This window comes from Copadichromis virginalis, linkage group LG11, assembly GCF_057382275.1.
Source record: "Copadichromis virginalis isolate Kocher_CV1m ecotype Utaka linkage group LG11, C_Virginalis_male_GT1.1, whole genome shotgun sequence".
In the NCBI taxonomy this organism is placed as follows: Eukaryota; Metazoa; Chordata; class Actinopteri; order Cichliformes; family Cichlidae; genus Copadichromis; species Copadichromis virginalis.
In genome coordinates, this window is record NC_140628.1 from 20056235 (window position 1) to 20082354 (window position 26120).

At 40.4% G+C, this 26120-nt stretch overlaps 2 protein-coding genes across 2 annotated transcripts; both read left to right on the top strand.

Annotated features, from left to right (window-relative positions):
• The first annotated feature begins 4286 nt into the window (after positions 1 to 4286).
• On the top strand, positions 4287 to 5944 carry LOC146698425 (formyl peptide receptor 2-like). The gene is made up of 2 exons (XM_085472669.1): positions 4287 to 4340; positions 4733 to 5944. Exons 1-2 carry the CDS (start codon positions 4331 to 4333, stop codon positions 5803 to 5805), a joined length of 1083 nt encoding a protein of 360 aa, XP_085328795.1. The 5' UTR covers positions 4287 to 4330; the 3' UTR covers positions 5806 to 5944.
• A 14650-nt stretch (positions 5945 to 20594) lies between these two features.
• On the top strand, positions 20595 to 25850 carry LOC146698426 (chemerin-like receptor 1). Its single transcript, XM_085472670.1, has 2 exons — positions 20595 to 20686; positions 24314 to 25850. Exons 1-2 carry the CDS (start codon positions 20677 to 20679, stop codon positions 25390 to 25392), a joined length of 1089 nt encoding a protein of 362 aa, XP_085328796.1. The 5' UTR covers positions 20595 to 20676; the 3' UTR covers positions 25393 to 25850.
• Positions 25851 to 26120: the final 270 nt, after the last annotated feature.

Sequence of the window (26120 nt, forward strand, 5' to 3'; positions counted from 1 at the left end):
ACCCGGAATGGCTAACTGAAGGCCGGACGGTCCTGATCCCCAAGGACCCCAAGAAGGGACCGGTCCCCTCCAACTACCGACCAATAACCTGCCTCAGTACTACATGGAAGCTCCTGTCAGGCATCATATCGGCTAAGATGAACAGGCACATGGGTCAATACATGAGCGGGACACAGAAAGGAATTGGCAAGAATACCAGAGGCGCAAAACACCAGCTACTGGTAGACAGAACAATCAGCCGAGACTGCAAGACCAGACTGACCAACCTGTGCACTGCCTGGATTGATTACAAGAAGGCCTATGACTCAATGCCCCACAGCTGGATACTGGAATGCCTAGAATTGTACAAGATCAATGGGACCCTAAGAGCCTTCATCAGGAACTCAATGGGGATGTGGCGTACAACACTAGAGGCCAACTCCAAGCCCATAGCACAAGTCACCATCAAGTGCGGGATCTACCAAGGAGATGCTCTGTCCCCACTGCTGTTCTGCATAGGCCTGAACCCCCTCAGTGAGATCATTAACAAGACTGGCTACGGATACCAACTACGGAACGGAGCAGTTGTCAGCCACCTCCTGTACATGGATGACATCAAGCTGTATGCCAAGAGTGAACGAGACATCGATTCACTGATCCACACTACCAGGCTATACAGCAATGACATTGGAATGTCGTTCGGACTGGAGAAGTGTAGCCGGATGGTAACAAAGAGAGGGAAGGTAGTCAGAACTGAGGGGATTGAACTACCAGAAGGCAACATTGCAGACATAGAGGACAGTTACAAGTACTTGGGGATCCCGCAGGCGAATGGGAACCATGAAGAGGCCGCTAGAAAAGCTGCAACCACCAAGTACCTGCAGAGGGTCAGGCAAGTCCTGAGGAGTCAGCTGAATGGTAAGAACAAGATCCGGGCCATCAACACGTACGCCCTGCCCGTGATCAGGTACCCTGCTGGGGTAATAGGCTGGCCAAAGGAGGAGATAGAAGCCACTGACATCAAGACAAGAAAGCTCCTTACCATGCATGGAGGGTTTCACCCCAAGTCCAGCACCCTGAGACTGTACGCTAAGCGGAAGGAAGGGGGCCGGGGACTGGTGAGTGTCAGCACCACAGTCCAGGATGAGACAACGAACATCCAAGAATACATTGGGAAGATGGCCCCAACTGACCGAGTGCTCAGTGAATACCTCAGGCAGCAGAAACCCAAGAAAGAGGAGGGAGACGAGGAACCATCATGGAAGGACAGGCCCCTGCACGGTATGTACCACCGGCAGATAGAGGAGGTGGCTGATATCCAGAAATCCTACCAGTGGCTGGACAAAGCTGGACTGAAAGACAGCACAGAGGCACTAATCATGGCAGCACAAGAACAAGCTCTGAGCACAAGATCCATAGAGGCTGGGGTCTATCACACCAGGCAAGACCCCAGGTGCAGGCTGTGTAAAGATGCCCCAGAGACAATCCAGCACATAACAGCAGGGTGCAAGATGCTAGCAGGCAAGGCATACATGGAACGCCATAACCAAGTGGCCGGCATAGTGTACAGGAACATCTGTGCCGAGTATAACCTGGAAGTCCCGAGGTCAAAATGGGAGATGCCCCCAAGGGTGGTGGAGAATGACCGAGCTAAGATCCTGTGGGACTTCCAGATACAGACGGACAAAATGGTGGTGGCTAACCAACCGGACATAGTGGTGGTAGACAAACAGAAGAAGATGGCCGTAGTGATCGATGTAGCGGTTCCGAATGACAGCAATATCAGGAAGAAGGAACATGAGAAGCTGGAGAAATACCAAGGGCTCAGAGAAGAGCTCGAGAGGATGTGGAGGGTGAAGGTAACGGTGGTCCCCGTGGTAATCGGAGCACTAGGTGCGGTGACTCCCAAGCTAGGCGAGTGGCTCCAGCAGATCCCGGGAACAACATCGGAGATCTCTGTCCAGAAGAGCGCAGTCCTGGGAACAGCTAAGATACTGCGCAGGACCCTCAAGCTCCCAGGCCTCTGGTAGAGGACCCGAGCTTGAAGGATAAACCACCCGCAGGGGCGTGCTGGGTGTTTTGTTTTTTTTTGTTATATAAATCCTTTAAAATTATAACCAACAGATTAACACATTAGATTTTTGTAGGCTATTAAACTATGAAATACAGTCAAAGAACTGGAGATAGCCTCCGCTTATTATAGGTTTGTTATTGCACGGATGAGCTGTGCCCTTCTCAATTAGGACTTGTGGTTGTTGCAAAATCAAAATGGTATTGCCTCACTATTCATTCTGAGACTAAAAATAAAATTAAGTCAAGAATTATTTTTTTTAAAAATGGCTACTAAACACATTCTTCTTACACAAGGATAGATGTAGAACTGCAAAGCAAAAAATAAATACCGTAATAGCTGGCTCCGGCCTTGTTATTGATTGGTGGGCATGTTTTTGTTTACTATTTTAATTTCCTCATTAACAGCTCCTCCCATCCACTGAAAGAAAACCTGTTTAGTATACGGTTTATATTACATTCTTCTTATAAGCAGGACAGAGGAGAGAAGAAAAGGGGAGAGCAGAGGAGCTGAACAACGAGATACCAAAATAACAGGAAAGAAGTTATGAGACCAGGGCAGGTAAAATTTAAAAACTTTACTAGATAAATACTTTCTCAAATTAATACTTCATCGACATTCTAACATTTTTTTTTTAAGTTTTATTCCTGCTGCTTAATTTTTTTTTATTGCCTCAAACAAGAAGAACTCAAATTGAACTTTTTATTGTTTACTGTTTATTTCTGAATCATTCTAAGAATTCAATCTTTAGTGTTCATAATGTTTGATATGTTATATGAATTATACTATAAAATGTAATTTTAAAAAAACTTTAAAGAGGTGTTGTTATCAAAGGAAAATCCAAAACATTTCAGAGCTGGGCTAAGGGCTCAGTGTTTCAAAACCCTAACAACCCCCCTGGTATAAAGTAACAAATTTACTAAGAAATAAGAATAACTGAATATGTGATTAAGAAAAAAGCAAAACTAATAAATTAATAAATAAACAGAAGAACATCATAAAAACGCACTCCTGTAACGAGCTGTCATTTAGGATGGCACCGTGGTAGTAGAATCGTGAAATGGACACTTGTGGCAATGATTCTGATATATGACAATTTATGTCATCTTTTTCAATGATATTACTGAAGTCAAGTACTCAGTGCAGAGTTCAGAAATTACAAAAGAAATAGCAAGATCGTATCAATAAATTATAAACAAACCACTATTAATGCAAATGATTACCCAGTGCCATGTGCAGAAAGTAATGATATACATGGTCAGAGGGCCCGGTGGCGCCAGTGTCCGGCAGCCTCGCCTCTGTCAGTGCGCCCCAGAGCGGCTGTGGCTACACTGTAGCTTGCCATCACCAGTGTGTGAATGTGTGTGTGAATGGGTGGATGACTGAATGTGTAAAGTGCTTTGGGGTCCTTAGGGACTAGTAAAGCGCTATACAAATACAGGCCATTTACCATTTACCATTTACATAGTACTGGTATACACTGTTAAATGCATGACCACCGAGAAAAATCAACTGCTTGAGACATATGGTATTCTATTATTTGAAAAGTGTCCTTGGGCACCTCTACTTAGTTCTATCTGAACATCTAGATCAACCAGATAATTACAGCTAATGTGCAAACACACAGAAACTTTCCAACACGTGTGCAGGAAGCATTACTGTGTTTTTAAAGCACAGCTAATGCTAACAAAGAAGCAAAAGCATATTTACATTTTTTCCATCTCTGCACCAGTGACTACTTCCATACAAAATAAATAATATACAGTTTTACTGTTTGCATCGACACTTAATAACAACAGTCTTTGCCAAACAGCCACTTTAATGTTATTTGGTGAATCTTTATGCAATAAACTCTTACATTTTTAGCACTTCTTTGTCTTTTGTGTTCATCTGATAAGCCAAAGAGTGTCTGTAAGGGTGCATGAATGTGAGTACAGTGCAGCACAAGAACGATGTAGCTAACCACGATCGGTGATTGTCTACAGTGATATATGTACAACATTGGCACAATATACAGATATAAATAATACTCTTGTAAGATTTGTCCAACCTTTTGAGCGTCATCACAAAAATGTTCATTCAGTTCAGGCAAATTTGTTGCATTAGCATATTCTGACGCATTACTATTAAATTATCTGCTCATTTCTGTATTTGCATACTGCTTCATCTGCAGCTGCAAAAACTGAGAGGGAGGAGAAATCAAAGACAGAGAGCAAGTAGAAGCAGCAACTGATAGAGATCAACTTACAACCACGGCAGACTCTCTCAGCTAAAAAGAGCATGGGGACGGGTAAGTTAATTTAGTCTAGACATATATTACTATTTTTCTTTAAGCAGCAATATGTGAAAGGTTATTTGAGTTCTTGTTAAACTGTTCAAAATGAGCACTCATACCTGGTATTAATTATGTTATTAATCACAAAAGAAACTGAGTTAGATAAATGCAAATATCAACTTGCACACAGAATTCTGTATGTGCATCACAAAAGCAGAAGCTAGTATTGCATAGAACATGTGTTGGAGCCAACTATGAAAATGCATAGCTGTATTTTGTTAATTAAAAATTACTTAATTTGTATAATTTGGCAACAAATGTAATGAAATCCTCTTATTTTATCTGTTCATATAATATATTGTGGAAACATGATTTGTTTAATAAAACATTTTCTTTTTTGCTTTCAGATAACATCACTTTCAATGCAACTCAGTCACCTGAACAAGATGCAGCTTTCACACACATACAAACAGCCTCCATTGTCATCTACTGTGTGATATTTATAGCTGGAACTCTGGGCAATGGCCTTGTTATCTATGTGGCGGGATTCAAAATGCAGAAAACAGTCGACTCGGTTTGGTTTCTCAACCTGGCCATAGCTGACTTCCTCTTCACGGCCTTCCTTATTTTCTCGATCATTTCTCTCTCTCAGAGTCACCGATGGCCTTTTGGAACATTCATGTGCAAGCTCAACACCTTTGTGAGTGTAGTCAACATGTTTGTCAGCATCTTTACTCTGACAGCCATGAGTTTGGATCGTTGTTTGTGTATCTGTGTGGTGGTGTGGGCACACAACAAACGCACAGTCAGCAAAGCTCAGCTCATATCAGCTGGGATCTGGGTGATCGCTGGCGTCTTCAGCACTCCTTATGCCACTTTTCGCACTGCATCAGTGGGGAACAGAGGGGAAAGTTCCTGTGGTTATTCTGCAACAATCAAAGAACACAAATTGACTCTCTGCATTTTTCGCTTTGTTATGGGCTTTGTGATCCCATTCCTGATAATAATGATCTCTTATGTGTCCATTGGTATCCGTGCAATGCGCATGCCGAGAACAAGGAGACGCAGATCTCGCCGGGTCATTTTCTCCATCATTTTTGCATTCTTCATCTGTTGGTTGCCTTTCCACATTTTCAATTTCATAGAATTGAAGTTAGAGCTCCAGGGGATTGTTAGAATGTATGGTCCTCTGACTGTGAGTCTGGCTTTTCTGAACAGCTGCTTGAACCCCATTCTTTATGTTTTCATGTGTGAAGAATTCCAGAAGAAATTTCGACAGTCCATTTGTTTTGTACTCGAGAGTGCACTGGCAGAAGACCATTTGTTATTTCTGTCCACCCGCTCCATGTCATCAACCTTTTCAAAAGCTTCCCAAAAATCAGACACTGCTGCCACTTTAGATCGGATCGACCCAGCCATTTATGAAAACATCCCAGAAAGCACAGTAATCATCACCGAGGGGATTCCTAGAACTGAATAAGAGTGCCCCACCAAACAATGAATTTTGAAATGAATCATTGTTTTTTGTTTTACATATTTACACTCATGAACAGACATACACAATATAATTTGCTCGTCTGCCTTCACATGTATATGGACTTGAATGAAACCCTCATTTATTCATGTAATGAATTTTACATCAATTTCTAATGAATTTTATTGCATTAAATGTTTTTGTTTTTTTTTAACTTTAAACTCTTTCACAGAAATATAAAATGTCAGCTTGTTAGTATGGTACTTATCTATTGTTGCACAGACAGGGAATATCCCATTATGCTTACTATATTTACTTATAATAGTAAGAAAGAGGAGTTACAATTTTAATTAGTCAGAATACGTTAAAACTTATGCGTGCTGCATCTCTGCATTAAAATTCACTAAAACAATTTAACATATGAATGGTTTTTTTGTGTTGTTTGTTTTGTTTTCTGTTTTTTTTACTTTGATGCTGTCATTTTTCCATGATTTGGATTTCATCATTAAATTAATTTTAAGTGACTTTTATGTTAGAAGGTAGATGTTGCAAAGCAAAAAATACAATAAATCATTTTTTTTTCGTAATTCTTCATGTCATGGCCTTAAGATACAGTTCATATGTTGTTTGGCTACTTTTTGGGAAACATTTAGCTTTCAAGCTCTAATCCTTGGCATTTTTTCATCGATAAATACATGGGAACAAATAATGCTAATAAAAAGGTGCCAAAATTTATGAATTACAATGTTAGGATGCCTGGGTCGTTGACCCAGGGTTTTTGAGTTTATTATATTATTTATACTTTCTAGTCTTTGGCTTCTTTGAGTTCTGTCTTATGGTTTATGTCTCTGTCTTCTTTAGTTGCTCTGTCTCCCCTATCACCTGTATCCCCTTGTCTAGTTCGCGTCTCTGTGTATCCTTAGTTCCTATTTCCCCGTGTTCAGTCAGTGTTTGTCTGCCCTGGTCCCACGTCTCTGTTCCCTTTGTTATAGTGCCTGCCTGTGAGTCTGTGTTATGTTTCCTGTTTTACTTTGAAAGTCCATGTCTGATGTTAATGTGTCTGGTTTTGCTTCCCCTTGTCTCGTTAGGCCTGATTTGCCCCAGCTGTGTTTCCCTCCTGTTACCCATTCCCTGATTGCTCCCTCTGTGTATTTAAGCCCTGTGTTTCTTTGTGTCTGTGTCGTGATCTACCGTTTACGTTGCTGTGTGTTTTGGCAATCTGCCGGTGTTAGTTTATTTTTGAGTTTTTCCAGTTATGTTTGTGTTCAGTATTAAAGCTGTTTTGGTTTAAGTTCTGTCTCCGGAGTCTGCACCTTGGGTCCTATTCCTGTTTGCACACAGCCACACCTAACATACAATAGTTTATTTGCTTAGTTGGCTGTTATGTGTAGACACCGAACTGGTCTGTCCCTTAAGTTAGTTGCAGGTTTTTTTTCTTTATTGATTCATAGATCAGTGTTAAATGTATTACGAAAAACATTACTCTGAAAATGGTTAGAGACTGGATGAGTAAAAAAGCAAGAAGAAAAAAGAAAACTATTGCTCGAGACCCCTTCAAAAATTACAGTAATGAATTCTGACACCATGGAAACAAAATATAAAGAAATGTATAAAGAAAACATGCTAAATAGTCAGTTTTCTTACATTGACTATTCAGTATGTAAACAAAAAGATGCAATAGTTACAGTTCAAGGAGCAGTGTGCTGAAGTTAGTATGAAAATGTCGTTTATTTTCTTTTTCTGTTTTTTAAAAAATTGAATTATGACTTTAAGGTCTGAGATTAGAAAAGATGTACATCCTTGAGATTTAGCAACATTTAAAAGCCTTCATTTCAGTTACTCTGTATTCAAGTATATTTTTTAAAATATGCAAATAACCTTTTTTGAGATTTTTTTTAAATACGTCATTAGGCCTTGGGGTGTGGAGTGCTGTCTTATTTTCTTTCTTTCTTTCTACCATTTCCTGAGAGAACATGATTGTCAGCTCAATAGTCCTACAAAGAATTAATGGTGCCTCTCCAGACAGTAATGCACCACCATACCATCAGAGATGCAGGCTTTTCAACTGACTGCTGATAGCAAGATGGATGGTCTCTCCCCTCTTTAACCCAGAGGATGCAAATGTTTGCATGTTTTCCAAACACAACTTCAAATTTCAATTCGTCTGAATACAGAACAGTTTTTGACTTTGTCTCAGTTCATTTTAAATTAGCTTTGACCCAAAGAAGATGGAGCATTTCTAGATCATGTTAATATATGGTTTCTTGAGAGATGTGTGGAGATACTGGACTTTTGAAGAAACTTGCCCTGTGGAATCAGGACCTTCACTATTGTTGAACTTGTGTTTGGATTGTTGTTTCACCTTCATACTGTAAATAAAGTCACTGAACATTATCTGAGCAGTTCCTTGAAAACATTTGCAAATGACAGCATTCTGATTTTTTTCTCACATTTTGCACAACATTCCAACCTTTCAAGAATTGGGTTTGTAATTGCCCAAGAATGTAACACTGCCCATTATGATAGCTGAATATATGGTTTATATCCCTCATTTTAGCTTTCCAGTTATATGCAGTTCTGTCTCCTCTGTAGCACCTCAGGGATAGTGAGTCTCCCTCTATTTATTACTAATGTATTCCGTGCCATCAGTTGGTCCTTTGTGTAGAAACATTATGTATAAATACACATGCACTTGTCTGATATGTCATACATTTCTTTTGTATTTATGCATAGGAATTTGTATACTATGTAATATGATTCTGTAGTCAGTAACTTGCAGTAAATTGCAGCAAATTGCATCTCCTCAGACTTAAGATTCTATGCCCGCAGCTCATCACTGGGTTAGAAGACTTAGATTTAGAAGAAATGCCATACACGGCCATATAAAGAATTCAAAAACCCACCACTAAGTAATGATGCATTGCTTATGGTATACACAGTTAAATACATGACAACCAAGCAACCAACAGTTTAACAAAACATTTTTTTGTGTTCCCTAAAAACCCCCAAAATAAAGTCATTTGTCTCATTTTAGGGTGGCCCACTCGCCTGTGGGATCAATGGTATTTGATACCCTGTTGATATTGTTTCCTGGGGCACCTCTAACTACCGTTGCAGTATATTGCTGTGGGTCCTTCCTGTACAATGGGATTGACAGATTACTATTTACAACAAATGTTGTAAACAATGGTGTAGTTAAAATCTGCAAAACACAGATCGATTCAGTGCTTTTTGTGCTTTTCTTTGCTGCTGTTTGATGCCTTCGTGGAAAAATCAAGCAAAAAATTCAATTTACGGGCACAGTTGGCAAAAGGAAAATGTAGATAAGCAAAAACAATGGCTATAAACAGTGAAATATACAACACAACCACATTAATAATAATAATAATAATAATAATAATTCTTTGAAAGTGCCTTTCAAGATTGCCAAGGACACTTAACAATATAATAAAATACATAACAGAACAATGACAACAAAGAAAAATAAGAAAACAAAAGCACAAGATAAAATAAACAAACAATAGGTTAACAGTGAATATGCAGATTTGAATAGATGGGTTTTGAGTAGGGATTTAAACTGGGTGAGAGAATCAATGTTTCTTACACTCAACAAAAATATAAACGCAACACCTTTGTTACTGCTCCCATTCCCCATGGGATGGACGTAGAGACCTAAAATTCATTCCAGATACACAATATAACCATCCCTCCCAAACAGTGGTCACAAATCAGTCCAAATGTGTGGTAGTGGGCACATCTGCTATATTGAGATAATCCATCCCACCTCACAGGTGTGCCACATCAGGATGCTGATCTGACATCATGAGTAGTGCACAGGTGTACCTCAGACTGCCCACAACAAAAGGCCACCCTGGAATGTGCAGTTTTGTCTCACAGCAAAATGCCACAGATGCCACAAGCAATGAGGGAGCATGCAATTGGCATGCTGACAGCAGGAATGTCAACCAGATCTGTCGCCCGTGCATTGAATGTTCATTTCTCAACCATAAGCCGTCTCCACAGGCATTTCAGAGAATATGGGAGCACATCCAACCGGCCTCACAACCGACCTCGTGTAACCACACCAGCCCAGAACCTCCACATCCAGCAGGTTCACCTCCAAGATCGTCTGAGACCAGCCACCCAGACAGCTGCTGGAACAATTGGTTTGCACAACCAAACAATTTCTGCACAAACTGTCAGAAACCATCTCAGGGACGCTCAACTGCATGCCCGTCGTCCTCATCGGGGTCTTGACCTGACTCCAGCTCGTCGCCGTAACAGACTTGTGTGGGCAAATGCTCACATTCAATGGCATCTGGCACGTTGGAGAGATGTGCGCTTCACGGATGAATCATGGTTCACATTGTTCAGGGCAGATGGCAGCTGAGAATGTCCCAGTTCTTGCATGGCCAGCACACTCACCGGACATGTCACCCATTGAGCATGTTCGGGATGTGCTTGACCGGCGTATACGACAGCGTGTACCAGTTCCCACGAATATCCAACAACCTCGCACAGCCATTGAAGTGGAGTGGACCAACATTCCACAGGCCACAATTGACAATCTGATAGACTCCATGCGACGATGTGTTGCACTGCATGAGGCAAATGGTGGTCACACCAGATACTGACCGGTTCTGGGTCCCCAGACCCCCAATAGTGCAAAAAACTGCACATTCCAGGGTGGCCTTTTGTTGTGGGCAGTCTGAGGTACACCTGTGCACTACTCATGATGTCAGATCAGCATCCTGATGTGGCACACCTGTGAGGTGGGATGGATTATCTCAATATAGCAGATGTGCCCACTACCACACATTTGGACTGATTTGTGACCACTGTTTGGGAGGGATGGTTATATTGTGTATCTGGAATGAATTTTAGGTCTCTACGTCCATCCCATGGGGAATGGGAGCATTAACAAAGGTGTTGCGTTTATATTTTTGTTGAGTGTATATTTGGGGGTTGAGAGTTCCACAGGTTGGGAGCAGAGAAGCAGAAAGCTCTGCTTCCCATGGTGGTGAAGTGGAAAGAAGGCACAGCAAGCTGAATAGAAGAAGAGTATTGAAGTGAGCGGGCAGAAGAGATAGTGCTTAACAGGTCAGAAAGGTAGGGAGGAGCGAGGTTATGAAGGGCCTTGAAGGTGAGCAGAAGAAGTTTGTACACTATCCGGAATTTCACACGGAGCCAGTGAAGTTCCTGGAGAACAGCGGTGATGTGCTGGCAGGAGGGGGTTCTGGTAATAATGCGGTCAGCGGAGTTTTGAACCAGCTTACTTAATAATTGGTAGCTTAAAAACATGTTTTTAAGTTGTTTACTCGTAAAAATTATGTTCCTCCATTACTTTTTCCACATTATTTAAAACGATTTTAAGTGTTATGTAATTAATTACAGCAATTACAAAAAAGTTAAGTTAATCTGCTGCTCTGCTCCCAACCTCTTAATCATTTTTTAAGTTAAAATATTAAGTTGCTGATTTTCTTCATTGTTATCATCATTTTAGCTTTCTCTTATTTTTGTTAGCTTTCAATGGCTACCAAACCTTACAAGATTTTGCATTTTTCTTTTACACAATACAGCAAACACCTTTAAGATCAATGTTACACATGTAGAATTCCAAACAGTTAACAATTTTTGAAACAGAGTCAGCATCTTTAACGTAATGCTGGCTCATTTATCAGCACATCTCTCTGAGGATTAAAGATTGGATAGGTGTTAAGGACAGTTGTAAAGGTTTTACAACAACTGCCAAGGCACAATTTGTTGAATATAATATCAAAAACAGCTAGGTAGAAAAAAGAAAAAAAACGTTTTTTGTCTTCTGTTTTTTGTCAACACTATCATTTTATTCCAATGGACTTCCAAGTACAAAGCAACACAATCTGAATAAAATCTCTTAGTGCTCTAAAACAAGTGACATCTTTAGAAAATACTGTTCTTGGGACTTTCCACTGGCTCTCAGTCCATCCAGGTCAAGGAACAGCTTCTGAAAACTTCAAAAGTATATTTTAGATCCATGCAATAGCTCAGATTGAGAGCATATATTATGCCCACGAGTAACACACAGCACCTTGGGAAATCCTGGCCCTCCAGGATTTTTGTTCCTTCCACCTGTTATGGCAAATGCAGATGGACCCAGGAAGCAGAACGCACGGAGGCACAGTTGCGGTGAAGACAGTTTATTTACAGTGAGGGGGAGGTATTTACAAGGACAAAATATATACAGTGTATTAATGGGGACGCGGAGCCAGGACGCATTTACGCAATTTACGCATTGTTCACTCCCAACTCGGTTTGGTTTCTCAACCTGGCCATAGCTGACTTCCTCTTCACGGCCTTCCTTATTTTCTCGATCATTTCTCTCTCTTAGAGTCACCAATGGCCTTTTGGAGAATTCATGTGCAAGCTCAACACTTTTGTGAGTGTAGTCAACATGTTTGCCAGTATCTTCTTTCTGACAGCCTGGATGTCTGGATCGTTATTTGTCCATCTGGGTGGTGGTGTGGGCACACAACAAGAGGACAGTCTGCGAAGCTCAGCCCATGTTGTGGGCTTTGTGATCCCATTCCTGGTAATACTTGTCTCTTAAGTGGCCATAGGCATCCGTGCAATGCGCATGTCAATAACAAGTGTGGAAATATTAAGCAAGATAGATGTTGTTGCTCAAAGGTTAAAAGAGCCAGGCATTGAGGATATGAAATTATGTGTAGGCTAGTGGAAATGGATTTTATTATGACATATATACCTGTATACACTAGATATGTAATCATAATTACTCAGATAAATTCTGTGCAATCATATATACTATGCACACTTACAATGAAGTGTCTTATATAGTGGAGTCACTGTGTTAAGCAATTAACCTGCATGTTCAACTCACATGACCCATATATTTAGGTCAAATATATCTACCACTATATGAATGAAAAAGTTTGTGCCACTTGTTGTATGAATACATGCTGATCAGTACTGTTTGAAAATGTAACAGTGAGGATCAGTAAGAAACCTTTGATAGTGTTATGGCCAACTGTGACTAGTCTAACATAGGGTTAATTCAGCTTGGCACTGCTAAAGTATGCGCATCGGACCCCTTCTCTGCATCCAGCTGCATTTAACTGTAGTGCTTCACTGCGTGTTCAGCCCTTTACATGGCTGTACAACAGCCGTTTAGATGGCTGTACAGCAAAAGCAGTGTTGGGATTCAGAGATTCTTTTATTGCTACCATATAATCTGCCTTTTGGAAGCCAAATGTGCCAGAAGGCCTGCAAGGAATAGTAATTCAAAGGGTTTATTCTGTTTTTCATAACCCTGTCACCATCTTCTTAGGTCCATGGAACATACTGCCTAAAGCCGAGAGCCCGGGAGGCGTATTCTATCTGGTAATGAGGGTGGACATGTCAGGAACAGATTCGTTTGGGGTAATTAGGGTACACTTAGTTTACCCCAAAGCCTGAGTCACACTTAAAAGCTCAATGACAAATCTAACTGATAAACTAATAATCTCGCACCAAACACGATAGGGCAAGCGGAGAATGCCAATTCATTCATGCCAAAACAAGATAACTATACATGTTTCAGGTTTTCTACAGATAAAGTAAAGTACCACGTGGGAGAAATCGACCCTACTTGGTGTGCTGTCACACCCATGGGAAGAACCACGAATAATGTGAGTGACCCGAGCACATTAATTGGAACATGGGCAAGAAGTGGGTTGTATTATTATTGTGGGCAAAGCACCCTTTTGGTTCGTGTCCCAATGGGAAGCGTAGGGACATGTGCAATGGTGCGACTGGGAGCTCCACTCATACTGATTGGAAATCAGGTAAAGACTATTCAGCAACACAACACACGTACCTTAGCAGCCAGACATAAGAGACACATTTTGGCAAAAAGAGGGACCCAGGGTATACATGCATATGACCCCCGGCTAAACTCTCCGACTAGGATAGACTCCATAGGAGTGCCCAGGGGAGTTACAAACGAGTATAAGCTGGCAGACCCAGTAGCTTCAGGGTTTGAAAGTATATTCCTTTGGATAACGCCTAATAAGAATGATGACCGCATTAACTACGTTCATTACAACTTGCTGAGACTCTCTAGCCTTACCAGGGACGCCCTGGAACAACAATACTGCCCCAGATGGCTCAGTAACCCGAGCTCTGGAGGGCCTGAAAATTTGTCTAAAACCATACATGAGCACTCAGGTATTGAAAACCCAGTGGGGTCCTGGGTGGCATCCGTGTTTGGACAATGGAAAGGTGTGGCTATATCAGTGATGTGCTCATTGGCTGTATTTTTGGGAATATTGGTCATTGCTGGGTGTTGTATCATTCCTTGTGTCAGAGGATTGTTGGTAAAGATAGTGGCGAGGGTTGCGAACCCTGGCTGGGTTGAGGGCATCTACCAGATGAACCTGGCACCCATAGAGTGGGGCAGGGAGTGATACAACATGAAGTATGGTGACATTCCTGTTGGAATGTCAAAAGAGGGAATGTTGGGATTCAGAGATTCTTTTATTGCTACCATATAATCTGCCTTATGAAGAATGTATTAATAACATGTTTCACAGTATCATTTATCAGTAATATTTCCTGCAGGGTTTATAAAATTGCATTGAATATGTCTGTCATCACATTGACCTTTCTATTTTTACAGGTTGAGTTCATTCTATACACAATGCATGAATGTGCTTGGTTAGAGTTGATGTTCCATTCTAGAAGGTTTTAAGCTTCACTGGTGAGAGTGTCCAGATGATACATGCTGAGGGGAGATGAGAACATAGCAGGTTAATTGCATGCACGCTTACGATACACATATTAATCTACTAGCAGGTCTGAGCGAAGGCCTAAGCGTCTTCTGCTTCAGTTTGAGACTGGCTGCAAAGTACTCTACTTAGTGATTAATGACGAGGGTCCATTATTAGCTCTCAGAGATGCTGAGACCTGAAGTTATTACCCTAAAAGGCAAGTAATGTAGAAAAGGGAAGTTATATGTCGGTTTATGGTTATTAGAAGTGTACGTGATGTACCCTTGTCTGCACGGGTTGAACTTTTGCCCGTCTGTCACCATGTATTTTTGAACTGTATTGACGTAGGTGTGATATTTTATCCTATAAAACCAGAACCCATTGTATTTTTGTCAGAGCAAAACAATTCGTATGCTGACGGTTGGTTGTTCTCCTGTGATAATAAAACTCATCGTTTGATTGCACTTTTCCGGAGCCTCCGTCGTTTGTTGTCTGGTCTGAAGTTGATCGATCTCGCAACAGCAGGCGGCCCTTTAAAGCCCTCCCCATTGATGTGGAGGCGGGTAGTGGAAAAGTATAAATGTAGCTCTATTAAGAGGAAATGCTTCAGAGATTCCTTGGAGCATACTCTGCCAGGCCTAGAGTGTGACATGGGTGATCTCCATATGCATATGCTTTGCTAAATAATGGGTTGAAGTTGAACTTTACTGTCTGTGAATGACTATTTGCCAACAAAGAATCGGGTGAAGCCAGCGTGCTTTGAAAGTTTGCATCGCACATGTTTTGGAGTCAATTGTGTTTATTTTTTACAGCTGAGTAACAAAAGGATCAGAGAAATCGAGAGAGGATCTTGACACAAGGAAACCGAATTATTTTCTCCATCATTTTTACATTCTTCATCTGCTGGTTGCCCTTCCATGTTTGCAATTTTATAGAATTGAAGGCTATGACTCACCCAGATCTTCATGGCATTGTTAAAATTCATTGTCCTCTAACTGTGAGTCACACTATGTAAATCATACTATGCACAAACCACAAAAGCATCTGTTAAAAATTAAAATTAAAAGCAAAAAGGAAAAATTAATTCGTAAAAAAACATTGAGCACATTAATACATTAACATTAATGGTAGACCAATAAATGAGGAAATGCAGGAACCCTCAGCTGGGTCTAGGTATCTGCCTGCACACATTTTGGGTACATGTCTTTCTCACCTCGGGACTGGTTGTTTCTACATTAAATTAAATTATTTTGTTGCAGAAGTTGAAATGTTTATGCACTATTATTAGTAGTAGTAGTAGTATCTGGGAGATGCTTTTCTGCCAGATCGATATATTATATTATAGAGGGTGTCATGGCTATTGGATGGATTCACGCGCAGAGTTCTTTGCAAACAAAAGAAGACAATTTATTTACAACAGGGAACACCTCAGTGCTATATATATGTACAGTGAGTTGGGAGGGGGGTCCAGGGCTCAAGGGAGAAGGGATAATCCACACACACTCACTCCTCTTCAGCCGCACACTCTCCAAAACTCCACTCATGCTGCCACACACAGAAAGGGTCCATAATCTGCTCCAGGAGGAGGGTATCTACACACAGAATTCACAGGCAGATTGATTGATTGATTGATTGAATCTTTATTTTGAACATGTTGAAAAAGTACAACAAAATAGAATTAAAAGAGACAAATGAACAAAGCAAAACAAAAGGCAAACGAGCAACCACAACTCCAAATAACTTTCATGTTCAAAAAGGAGCAGGAAGAAGCATAAGCCTTTTTAATTCCACCCCTTTTCCACTATCTAGTATCAATATACTACAGAAATACCTCCTTGCAATTACATTATATGTCATGTGTATTTTTTTCTCATTTTTTTAAAAATATATATACATATATGTTTCTATCTATCCATACATACGTATTTACACATACGCACATATACACATTTTCAATAACCCCATTAACACCTCAAGGATACACAACCTACAAATATATATATATATACCCATACCAACATACCCGTGCACCCGCACACACATGAAAATATTAGACAAGAACACCCTATCAAATCTCTACCTTTTCCCTGTACCCTGTAAAAACCATATCCTTAAACCGCTTTTTAAACTGTGCCATGCTCGGACATTGCTTCATATCTTTACTTAGTCTGTTCCACAGCTTCACTCCACACACAGAGATACAAAAACTTTTTAATGTTGTACGGATACGAGGATGTTTTAAATTTAATTCCCCCCTCAAATTGTATTCCCGTTCCCTTTTAGAAAACATTTTTAGAATATTGTCAGGAAGCAGGTTATTTATTGCTTTATATATAATTTGTGCTGTGAGAAAATGAACCAGATCTGTGAATTTTAGAATTTTTGATTTTAAGAATAGTGGATTTGTACGATCTCTGTAACCAGTTTTATGGATTATCCTTATGGCCCTTTTTTGCAATATAAAGATTGATGATAGCGAACATTTGTAAGTATTGCCCCAAACCTCTGCACAGTAATTCAAATACGGTGCAATCAGGGAACAATAGAGAATGTGGAGTGATTTGTGGTCCAGAATGTGTTTTACTTTACTTACGATTGAGACACTTCTTGAAATTTTGTTATGTATATGATTTATATGAGATCCTTAGATGAAGCCGAGAGCACGAACTCAGGAGATTCAACGTTCCAGCGGTGAGCTGCTCTGTGCCACTGCCTTAAATAGCAGCTGGGGAACTCAGCCAGAGCAGCAGGTGGTGACAATCACAGGTGCGTGGGCCAAGAGCAAGAACCTGTAACGAGCTCCGCCCAGGCAGAGAGAAGGAGAAAAACAACAAAACCTGTAGCCAGTGTGAACCAGCCAAAGATATAGAGGGGCCATGACAGAGGGTACTAACACATGGTATGAAAGATTTCCCCTATCTGTCCTTTAACGAAGGGGCTTTACTGTCTGTCTGTAGAGGTGAGGGTGATGGTCAGGGTTATGCACATTGGATAACAATTTGTTCTCTTTGTGGTATTTTCTTAACTTTAAACAATAAACAATGAACAGAGTGTTATTCTTTTTTTTTATAAAGGAACCAAAAATGGTATTTTCCTCTTTTTGATAACACAAAATGTATCAGAATCATCCTGGGAACTTTAACCGTTTATGTTAAAACAGAACATAAACAGTTCCCTCGGCTCCATGATATCTTCTTCACTCACACCATCAGATATTTGAGGCTGCTCAACTCCCCTCATGCATTCTTCTCTGTCCATTTCAATAAACTTTTTTAGGTAAAATTACTAAACATTACTGAAATCTTACCAAATCAAAGTTAAGGTTCTCAAACTGAAGCTCCAATTTTGAGTTTTACCAGCATAATTATAATATCTAATTACTTAACCACATTTTGCACCATAAAATGTGGAAGCTGTAAATCTTGTCATTTTGAAAATCTAATCTGTGTGCTCTGCCCAGCCCCCACAAATATGGCATCTAGTGATGGGTCAGTCGCAAACCAAACGACTCTTAGAGCCGGCTCTTTGAAGTGAATGATGGGAGCTGGCTCCTCATTGGGAGCCGTGTTTTTGTTTTTGTTTTTCTTTCTCTCACCCTCTCTCACACACCTTTTTTCGCATCACGCCGGACGTGATTGGTCAATATGTGTTTGTGCCTTGTGTTTTTGCTGATCACAGGAGGAAGGGGCGGTAGTTACACTCGCAGCAGCAGTAGCACACGAACAGAGCAGGAGGGAGTGAGAGAAAGAGAGCCGGGGCAACAACAAGAGACAACATCGACACATTAGAAAGGTATAATAAAGAAAATGAATGACACCAAGAAAGAAGCAAAATCTGGAACCATTGAAATTTTATTGACAAGACAAAGGCAGAGTGTCATGTAGAGCCGGCTCTTACTGGCTAGAGACGCCCCAGGCAGGAATCGAACTTGCGATTTCCAAGTGGACCATTGACACAACATTTCCACCAGATGTTGCCATCAAGCCAAATATTGACGTCATACAAACAAATCAGAACATATAAGTATACAAGTTAAACCACAATAAATAAAGTGAAATGACACAGGGAATAAGTATTGAATACATGGAGATAACAAGGGGCAAAATGACATAGAAAGCCAGGAGATCACCTGAAATCTGTCAGTATTGATAGAGAAATCCTGTCCCCTATCAGTACTAATTGATATCAGCTGCTTTAGTCCTAATTGATGGCCTATAAAGGCTCCTCATTACCCAGAAGGCACACAGGAAAGACTTCATGATGGGTAAAAGCAAAGAACTCTCTCAAGATCTTCGTAATCTTATCGTTGAAAAGCATTTTGATGGGAATGGTTATAGGTGCATTTCCAGAATGCTGAATGTTCCTGTGAGCACTGTGGGGGCCATTATCCGGAAATGGAAAGTGCATCAGTTCACCATAAACCTGCCACGATCAGGTGCTCCACGCAAGATCCCTGTCCGAGGAGTCCAAAGAATAATCAGGAGGGTTCTCCAAGAGCCAAGAACCACTCGGACAGAACTTCAGGAAGACCTTGCATCAGCAGGTACTGTTGTTTCAAAGAAAACTATAAGCAATGCACTGAACCGCCATGGCATCCATGCACGCTCACCACGCAAGACTCCATTGCTGAACAAAAAGCATGTCAAGGCTCGGTTAAAATTTGCGCAACAGCATTTGGAGAAGCCTGTGGATTATTGGACGACTATAGTATGGTCAGATGAAAGCAAAATTGAACTTTTTGGCAGTCATTCTACACACCATGTTTGGAGAAGAAATGGCACTGCTCACCACCCCAAGAACACCATACCAACAGTCAAGTTTGGGGGTGGAAGCATCATGGTTTGGGGCTGCTTTTCAGCAAGGGGTACTGGCAGACTTCATATTATTGAAGGCAGGATGAATGGAGAGATGTACCGGGACATTCTGGATAAAAATCTGCTGCCATCTACCAGGAAGCTAAAAATGAAAAGAGGGTGGACATTTCAGCAAGACAATGATCCCAAACACAAGGCCAAGGAAACAATGAAGTGGTTTCAAAGAAAGAAAATCAAGTTGCTTGAATGGCCCAGTCAATCACCTGACCTAAATCCCATAGAAAATCTATGGAGAGAACTGAAGATTAAAGTTCATAAAAGAGGCCCAAGGAACCTTCAAGATTTAAAGACCGTTTGTGTGGAAGAATGGGCCAGAATCACTCCTGAGCAATGCAGACGACTGGTCTATCCATACAAGAGGCGTCTAGAAGCTGTAATCACCAACAAAGGCTTTTCTACAAAGTATTGAATAAAGTGTGTTCAATACTTATTCCCTGTGTCATTTCACTTTATTTATTATGGTTTAACTTGTATACTTATATGTTCTGATTTGATTGTATGACTTCAATATTTGGCTTGATGGCAACATCTGGTGGAAATGTTGTGTCAATAGTCCACTTGGAAATCCCCTTACTGATAAAAATGCTGATGTGTCAAATACTTATTTTCCCCGCTGTACACACACACACACACACACACACACACACACACACACACACACACACACACACACACACACACACACACACACACACACACACATTTTTGTGTGGAGTGAATAAATAAAAGCATTGTGGCGGAGGTGTGGTCTCGGTTCTGCTGCAGTTTGTGTTGCCATAAATAAATAGTCTGCAAAACAGCTACTGCACTGCTGTTGGGTTAATCTGTGAAACATATACTCAGACAGCTAGTGAGTGCTTGATAAGTCAAAGAGTTGTAAAAGTGTATAAGGAAGTTTAAAATTTAGCACAGTGTAGCAGAAAAAAATACACTTAACCACAAGCAATTACTCTTATACAATGAAATATGCAAAATACGAATACAACACACTGCAATAAATACTAATCTAGTAAGACGTGTAACCTTTTAAAATTAATCAAAAAATATTCATTTAGGTTCACCAAATGTCATGCACTCCTCTGTTGCTTCATCAGTGTATATTGAGGCATTTCTGTTATTTTGTCTTTTCATCTCTCTGTGTGATTATTGCCTCATCTGCAGCAACTCAGAGGGAGGAGTAATCGAAGATAGAGAGCAAGTATAAGCAGCAACAGATAGAGATCAATTTAGAATAACGTCTGTCAGCTAAAAGAAACATGAGTGGGGGTAAGATGATTTACTTTAAATATAAAATGTATTAGCATTGAATGCTGATATGAATTCCTGCTAAAGTTATTTAGATGAGCATGCATGCCTGTTATCATTTCTGATTACAACATAAATTAAGTTAAACAAATTCAAAATTTCAGCTTGCATAAAGTACTTGACATAATCTAGTAGCATATTGGAAGTAAGGGTTGCATAGTGGATGTGACACGGTCAAGATATATATATATATATATATATATATATATACACACACACACACACACACACTCACTCACTCACTCACTCACTCACTACCGGTCAAAAGTTGTAGAACACCCCAATTTTTCCAGTTATTTATTGCGGTTCAGTTCAGATCAAGCTTGAAGTGGTACATAGCTAAATGGTTGACTGCCATGGGTTAAAAAAAGGTAAGGTTACCTAAAACTGAGAAGTAATGTATATTTTAAAATTACACAAAAAGACCTGTTTCAGCAAACACAAAATGAGTTAACAATTTAAAGCTGTTCTGCAGGAATGGAGGTTGTCATGCCTTGAAAGCTGGTACTACTAATTCCTACAGGTGTTCCAACTTTTTTGGAGTACTTACAACCCCCTTTGTCTGCATAAAAGCAGTGTTGGAACACACTGTGGTACCATAACCTCGTGAGCATCAGTTGAACAATATTGTACTGCAGAAAGTAGTGTGTTGCTACAAAAATTGTGGAAAAAAAGGCAATTAGCAACGGAAGAGTGACTGACCCTTGTAACACTTAAAAATGTAGGTCTTTCCTACAAAGAAATTGCAAAGAAAGTCTAGGTGTCAGTGAGTACTTTTTCTTTCACCATCAAAAGGCACTCAGAAACTGGGGAAACTCTGACAGGAAGAGGTTTGGCACAGAGAGTTAACAGCTTGCGTGATAGACAGCTCACACAGCAACAGCTTTAATAATCCTAAGCACAGCTTAATATTAGTCTCAGTTTTAACTTTAAGGAGAATACTTCCAGCTGCAGATTTGACAGGATGAGTTGCAGCAAGAAAGCCATTGCAAAGATGTCAGAATAAGACAAAGAGGCTTGGCCATGAAACACTACCAGTGGACTACTGAATACTGGAAGAAGGTATTATGGACTGATGAATCAAAATTCGAAATCTTTATTCATCACGCAGGATCTTTGTACGCCGTCAAGAAGGCGAAGTGGTGGTTCCACAGTGTGTGGCATTAATGTCAAACATGGAGGAGGAAGTGTGAAGGTCTGGGTGTTTTGCTGGATTGAGGGTCAGTGACTTGTACAGAGTGAGAGGCACCCTGAACAAAAATGGCTACCACAACATTCTCCATCACCATGCAATACCCTCTGGTATGTGCCTAGTTGGTCAGGGGTTCATCCTACAGCAAGATAATGACCCAAAACATAAGTCCAAACTAACTACCTCAGGAAAAAAGAACAAGATGGTAAGCTTGGAAACATGGAGTCACCAGCACAGTCTCCAGACCATCGAGCCGGTTTGGGATGAACTGGACAGAACAGTGAAAGCAAACTAACCTACAAGTGCCACATGTTTATGGGAAATTCTTTAACAGATATGGGAAGAACTTTCTGAAGAATATTTGATTTCTATTGTAGAAAGAATGCCACGGGTGTGTTCAGCTGTTATATTTGCCAAAGGTGGCTGCTTTGACGAGTCAAAGGTTTAGAAAAGATTTTGGTCTATAAATTGATTCCATTATCTGTTTGTTTGTTTTTAACTCCAATTGCTTATTTGTACTATGCTTTCATTTCAGAATGCAATTAGAAATTAAAGTGCATAATTTTTAATAAAAAACTGAAAAAATTGGAGTGTTCTAAAACTTTTGAAGGTATATATATATATATATATATATATATATATATATATATATATATATCGCTATATATATATAGCGATATATATACAGTGGGGCAAGAAAGTATTTAGTCAGCCACCGATTGTGCAAGTTCCCCCACCTAAAATGATGACAGAGGTCAGTAATTTGCACCAGAGGTACACTTCAACTGTGAGAGACAGAATGTGAAAAAAAAAATCCATGAATCCACATGGTAGGATTTGTAAAGAATTTATTCGTAAATCAGGGTGGAAAATAAGTATTTGGTCAATAACAAAAATACAACTCAATACTTTGTAACATAACCTTTGTTGGCAATAACAGAGGTCAAACGTTTACTATAGGTCTTTACCAGGTTTGCACACACAGTAGCTGGTATTTTGGCCCATTCCTCCATGCAGATCTTCTCGAGAGCAGTGATGTTTTGGGGCTGTCGCCGAGCAACACGGACTTTCAACTCCCGCCACAGATTTTCTATGGGGTTGAGGTCTGGAGACTGGCTAGGCCACTCCAGGACTTTTAAATGCTTCTTACGGAGCCACTCCTTTGTTGCTGTGTTTTGGATCATTGTCATGTTGGAAGACCCAGCCTCGTTTCATCTTCAAAGTTCTCACTGATGGAAGGAGGTTTTGGCTCAAAATCTCACGATACATGGCCCCATTCATTCTGTCCTTAACACGGATCAGTCGTCCTGTCCCCTTGGCAGAAAAACAGCCCCATAGCATGATGTTTCCACCCCCATGCTTCACAGTAGGTATGGTGTTCTTGGGATGCAACTCAGTATTCTTCTTCCTCCAAACACGACGAGTTGAGTTTATACCAAAAAGTTCTACTTTGGTTTCATCTGACCACATGACATTCTCCCAATCCTCTGCTGTATCATCCATGTGCTCTCTGGCAAACTTCAGACGGGCCTGGACATGCACTGGCTTCAGCAGCGGAACACGTCTGGCACTGCGGGATTTGATTCCCTGCCGTTGTAGTGTGTTACTGATGGTGACCTTTGTTACTTTGGTCCCAGCTCTCTGCAGGTCATTCACCAGGTCCCCCCGTGTGGTTCTGGGATCTTTGCTCACCGTTCTCATGATCATTTTGACCCCACGGGATGAGATCTTGCGTGGAGCCCCAGATCGAGGGAGATTATCAGTGGTCTTGTATGTCTTCCATTTTCTGATGATTGCTCCCACAGTTGATTTTTTCACACCAAGCTGCTTGCCTATTGTAGATTCACTCTTCCCAGTCTGGTGCAGGTCTACAATACTTTTCCTGGTGTCCTTCGAAAGCTCTTTGGTCTTGGTCATGGCGGAGTTTGGAGTCTGACTGTTTGAGGCTGTGGACAGGTGTCTTTTATACAGACGATGAGTTCAAACAGGTGCCATTCATACAGGTAACGAGTGGGGGACAGAAAAGCTTCTTACAGAAGACGTTACAGGTCTGTGAGAGCCAGAGATTTTCCTTGTTTGAGGTGACCAAATACTTATTTTCCACCCTAATTTACGAACAAATTCTTTACAAATCCTACCATGTGAATTCATGGATTTTTTTTTCACATTCTGTCTCTCACAGTTGAAGTGTACCTCTGGTGCAAATTAGTGACCTCTGTCATCATTTTAAGTGGGGGAACTTGCACAATCGGTGGCTGACTAAATACTTTTTTGCCCCACTGTATAGTGCACGTAATCAAATATTATTTTTTGTTCTTTTGCCCCATTTTTCTGTGTGTGATGTATAATGTGTTAAATAATAATCTTTCTTAAAATACTTTCCTTCTTGTTTTCAGGTAACATCAGTTTCAATGCAACTCAGTCACCTGAACAAGATGCAGCTTCCACACACATACAAACAGCCTCTATTGTCATCTACTGTATGATAGTTATAGCTGGAACTTTGGGCAATGCTCTGGTTATCTATGTGACGGGCTTCAAAATGAAGAAAACAGTTGACTCAGTTTGGTTTCTCAACCTGGCCATAGCTGACTTCCTCTTCACAGGCTTCCTGATTTTCTCGATCATTTCTCTCTCTCAGAGTCACCAGTGGCCTTTTGGACAATTCATGTGCAAGCTCAACAGTTTTTTGAGTTTAGTCAACATGTTTGCCAGTGTCTTCATTTTAACAGCCATGAGTTTGGATCGTTGTTTGTCCATCTGGGTGGTGGTGTGGGCACACAACAAGCGCACAGTCTGCAAAGCTCAGCTCATATGTGTTGGTATCTGGGTGATTGCTGCGGTCTGCAGCACTCCTTATGCCACTTTTCGCACTGTTGTGGAATACAATGGGGTACATTACTGTGGTTATTCTATGACACATGAACAGCAATGGAGTCTCCACATTTTTCGCTTTCTTATGGGCTTTGTGATCCCATTCCTGGTCATATTTGTGTCTTACGTGGCCATAGGCATACGTGCAATGCGCATGTCAAGAACAAGGAGACGCAGATCTCGCCGAATCATTTTCTCAATCATTTTTGCATTCTTCATCTGTTGGTTGCCCTTCCATGTTTGCAATTTTATAGAATTAAAGGCTGTGACTAACCCTAAAACCTTGCCCATTGTTAGAATCGTGGGTTCTCTGACTTTGAGTCTGGCTTTTCTGAACAGCTGCTTGAACCCCATCCTTTATGTTTTCATGTGTGACGAATTCATGAAGAAGCTTCGGCAGTCCATATGTTTTGTACTCGAAAGTGCTCTGGCAGAGGACCATTTATCGTTTATGTCCACTCGCTCCGTGTCATCAACCTTTTCAAGGATTTCCCAAAAGTCAGAAGCTGCTGCAACTTTGGAGAAGATCGACCCAGCTGCTTTTGAATCCTGCACAGAAAGCAAAGTAGTCATCACTGAGGAGACACCAAACCCCGAATAAAAACTTACCGTTGGCAATGTAAATTTGAATTAATTTTTTAATGTAAAATTTAATCTCAGGATGATTCAGATTGTAAATTTGTGCAAAAAAATCTAAAATGTTTTGTTGTTTTGTTTTTGTGACCCCTACTGTTTTCTTTAGATTTTTCTAACTATTCCAGGGGAAATCTCACTATGCTCCATGCAGTAGTAAGAAAACTAAACTAGCCATTATAATAGAAAACCTATGAAGCTTTGAATTGTGGTATTTAATTTGTTAAAAATGAATTATGTAATCCATACAGTCATATTAACATTTTTGATTGAAGAACAGCTTTATATTTGTGTATATGAGTTTCTAATGCTCTAGATTATTTCATGTTTTTTAATATCAGCATCCACTGAACGGGGTATTAATTATGCACATAATTAACCAGAATAATTGTCTCATTTCTTTAAAAATTCGTAATAAACCATACCTTACAGATTTTATATTGTTATCAATCTCAAAACCCACAGTAGCCATTTGTTGTCTTATCTCTGTGTTCTGTAGCAATTTAAAATTAAATGGTCCAAAGTCGTCTTCATCACAGTGTAGCAGAGGTGGGACCAAGTCACTGTTTTGCAAGTCTCAAGTAAGTCTCAAGTCTTTATCCTCAAGTCACAAGTCAAGTCTCAAGTAATGTCAGGCAAGTCAGAGTCGAGTCTTAAGTCACTGGTGTAAAAGTCAGAGTAAAGTCACAAGTCTGA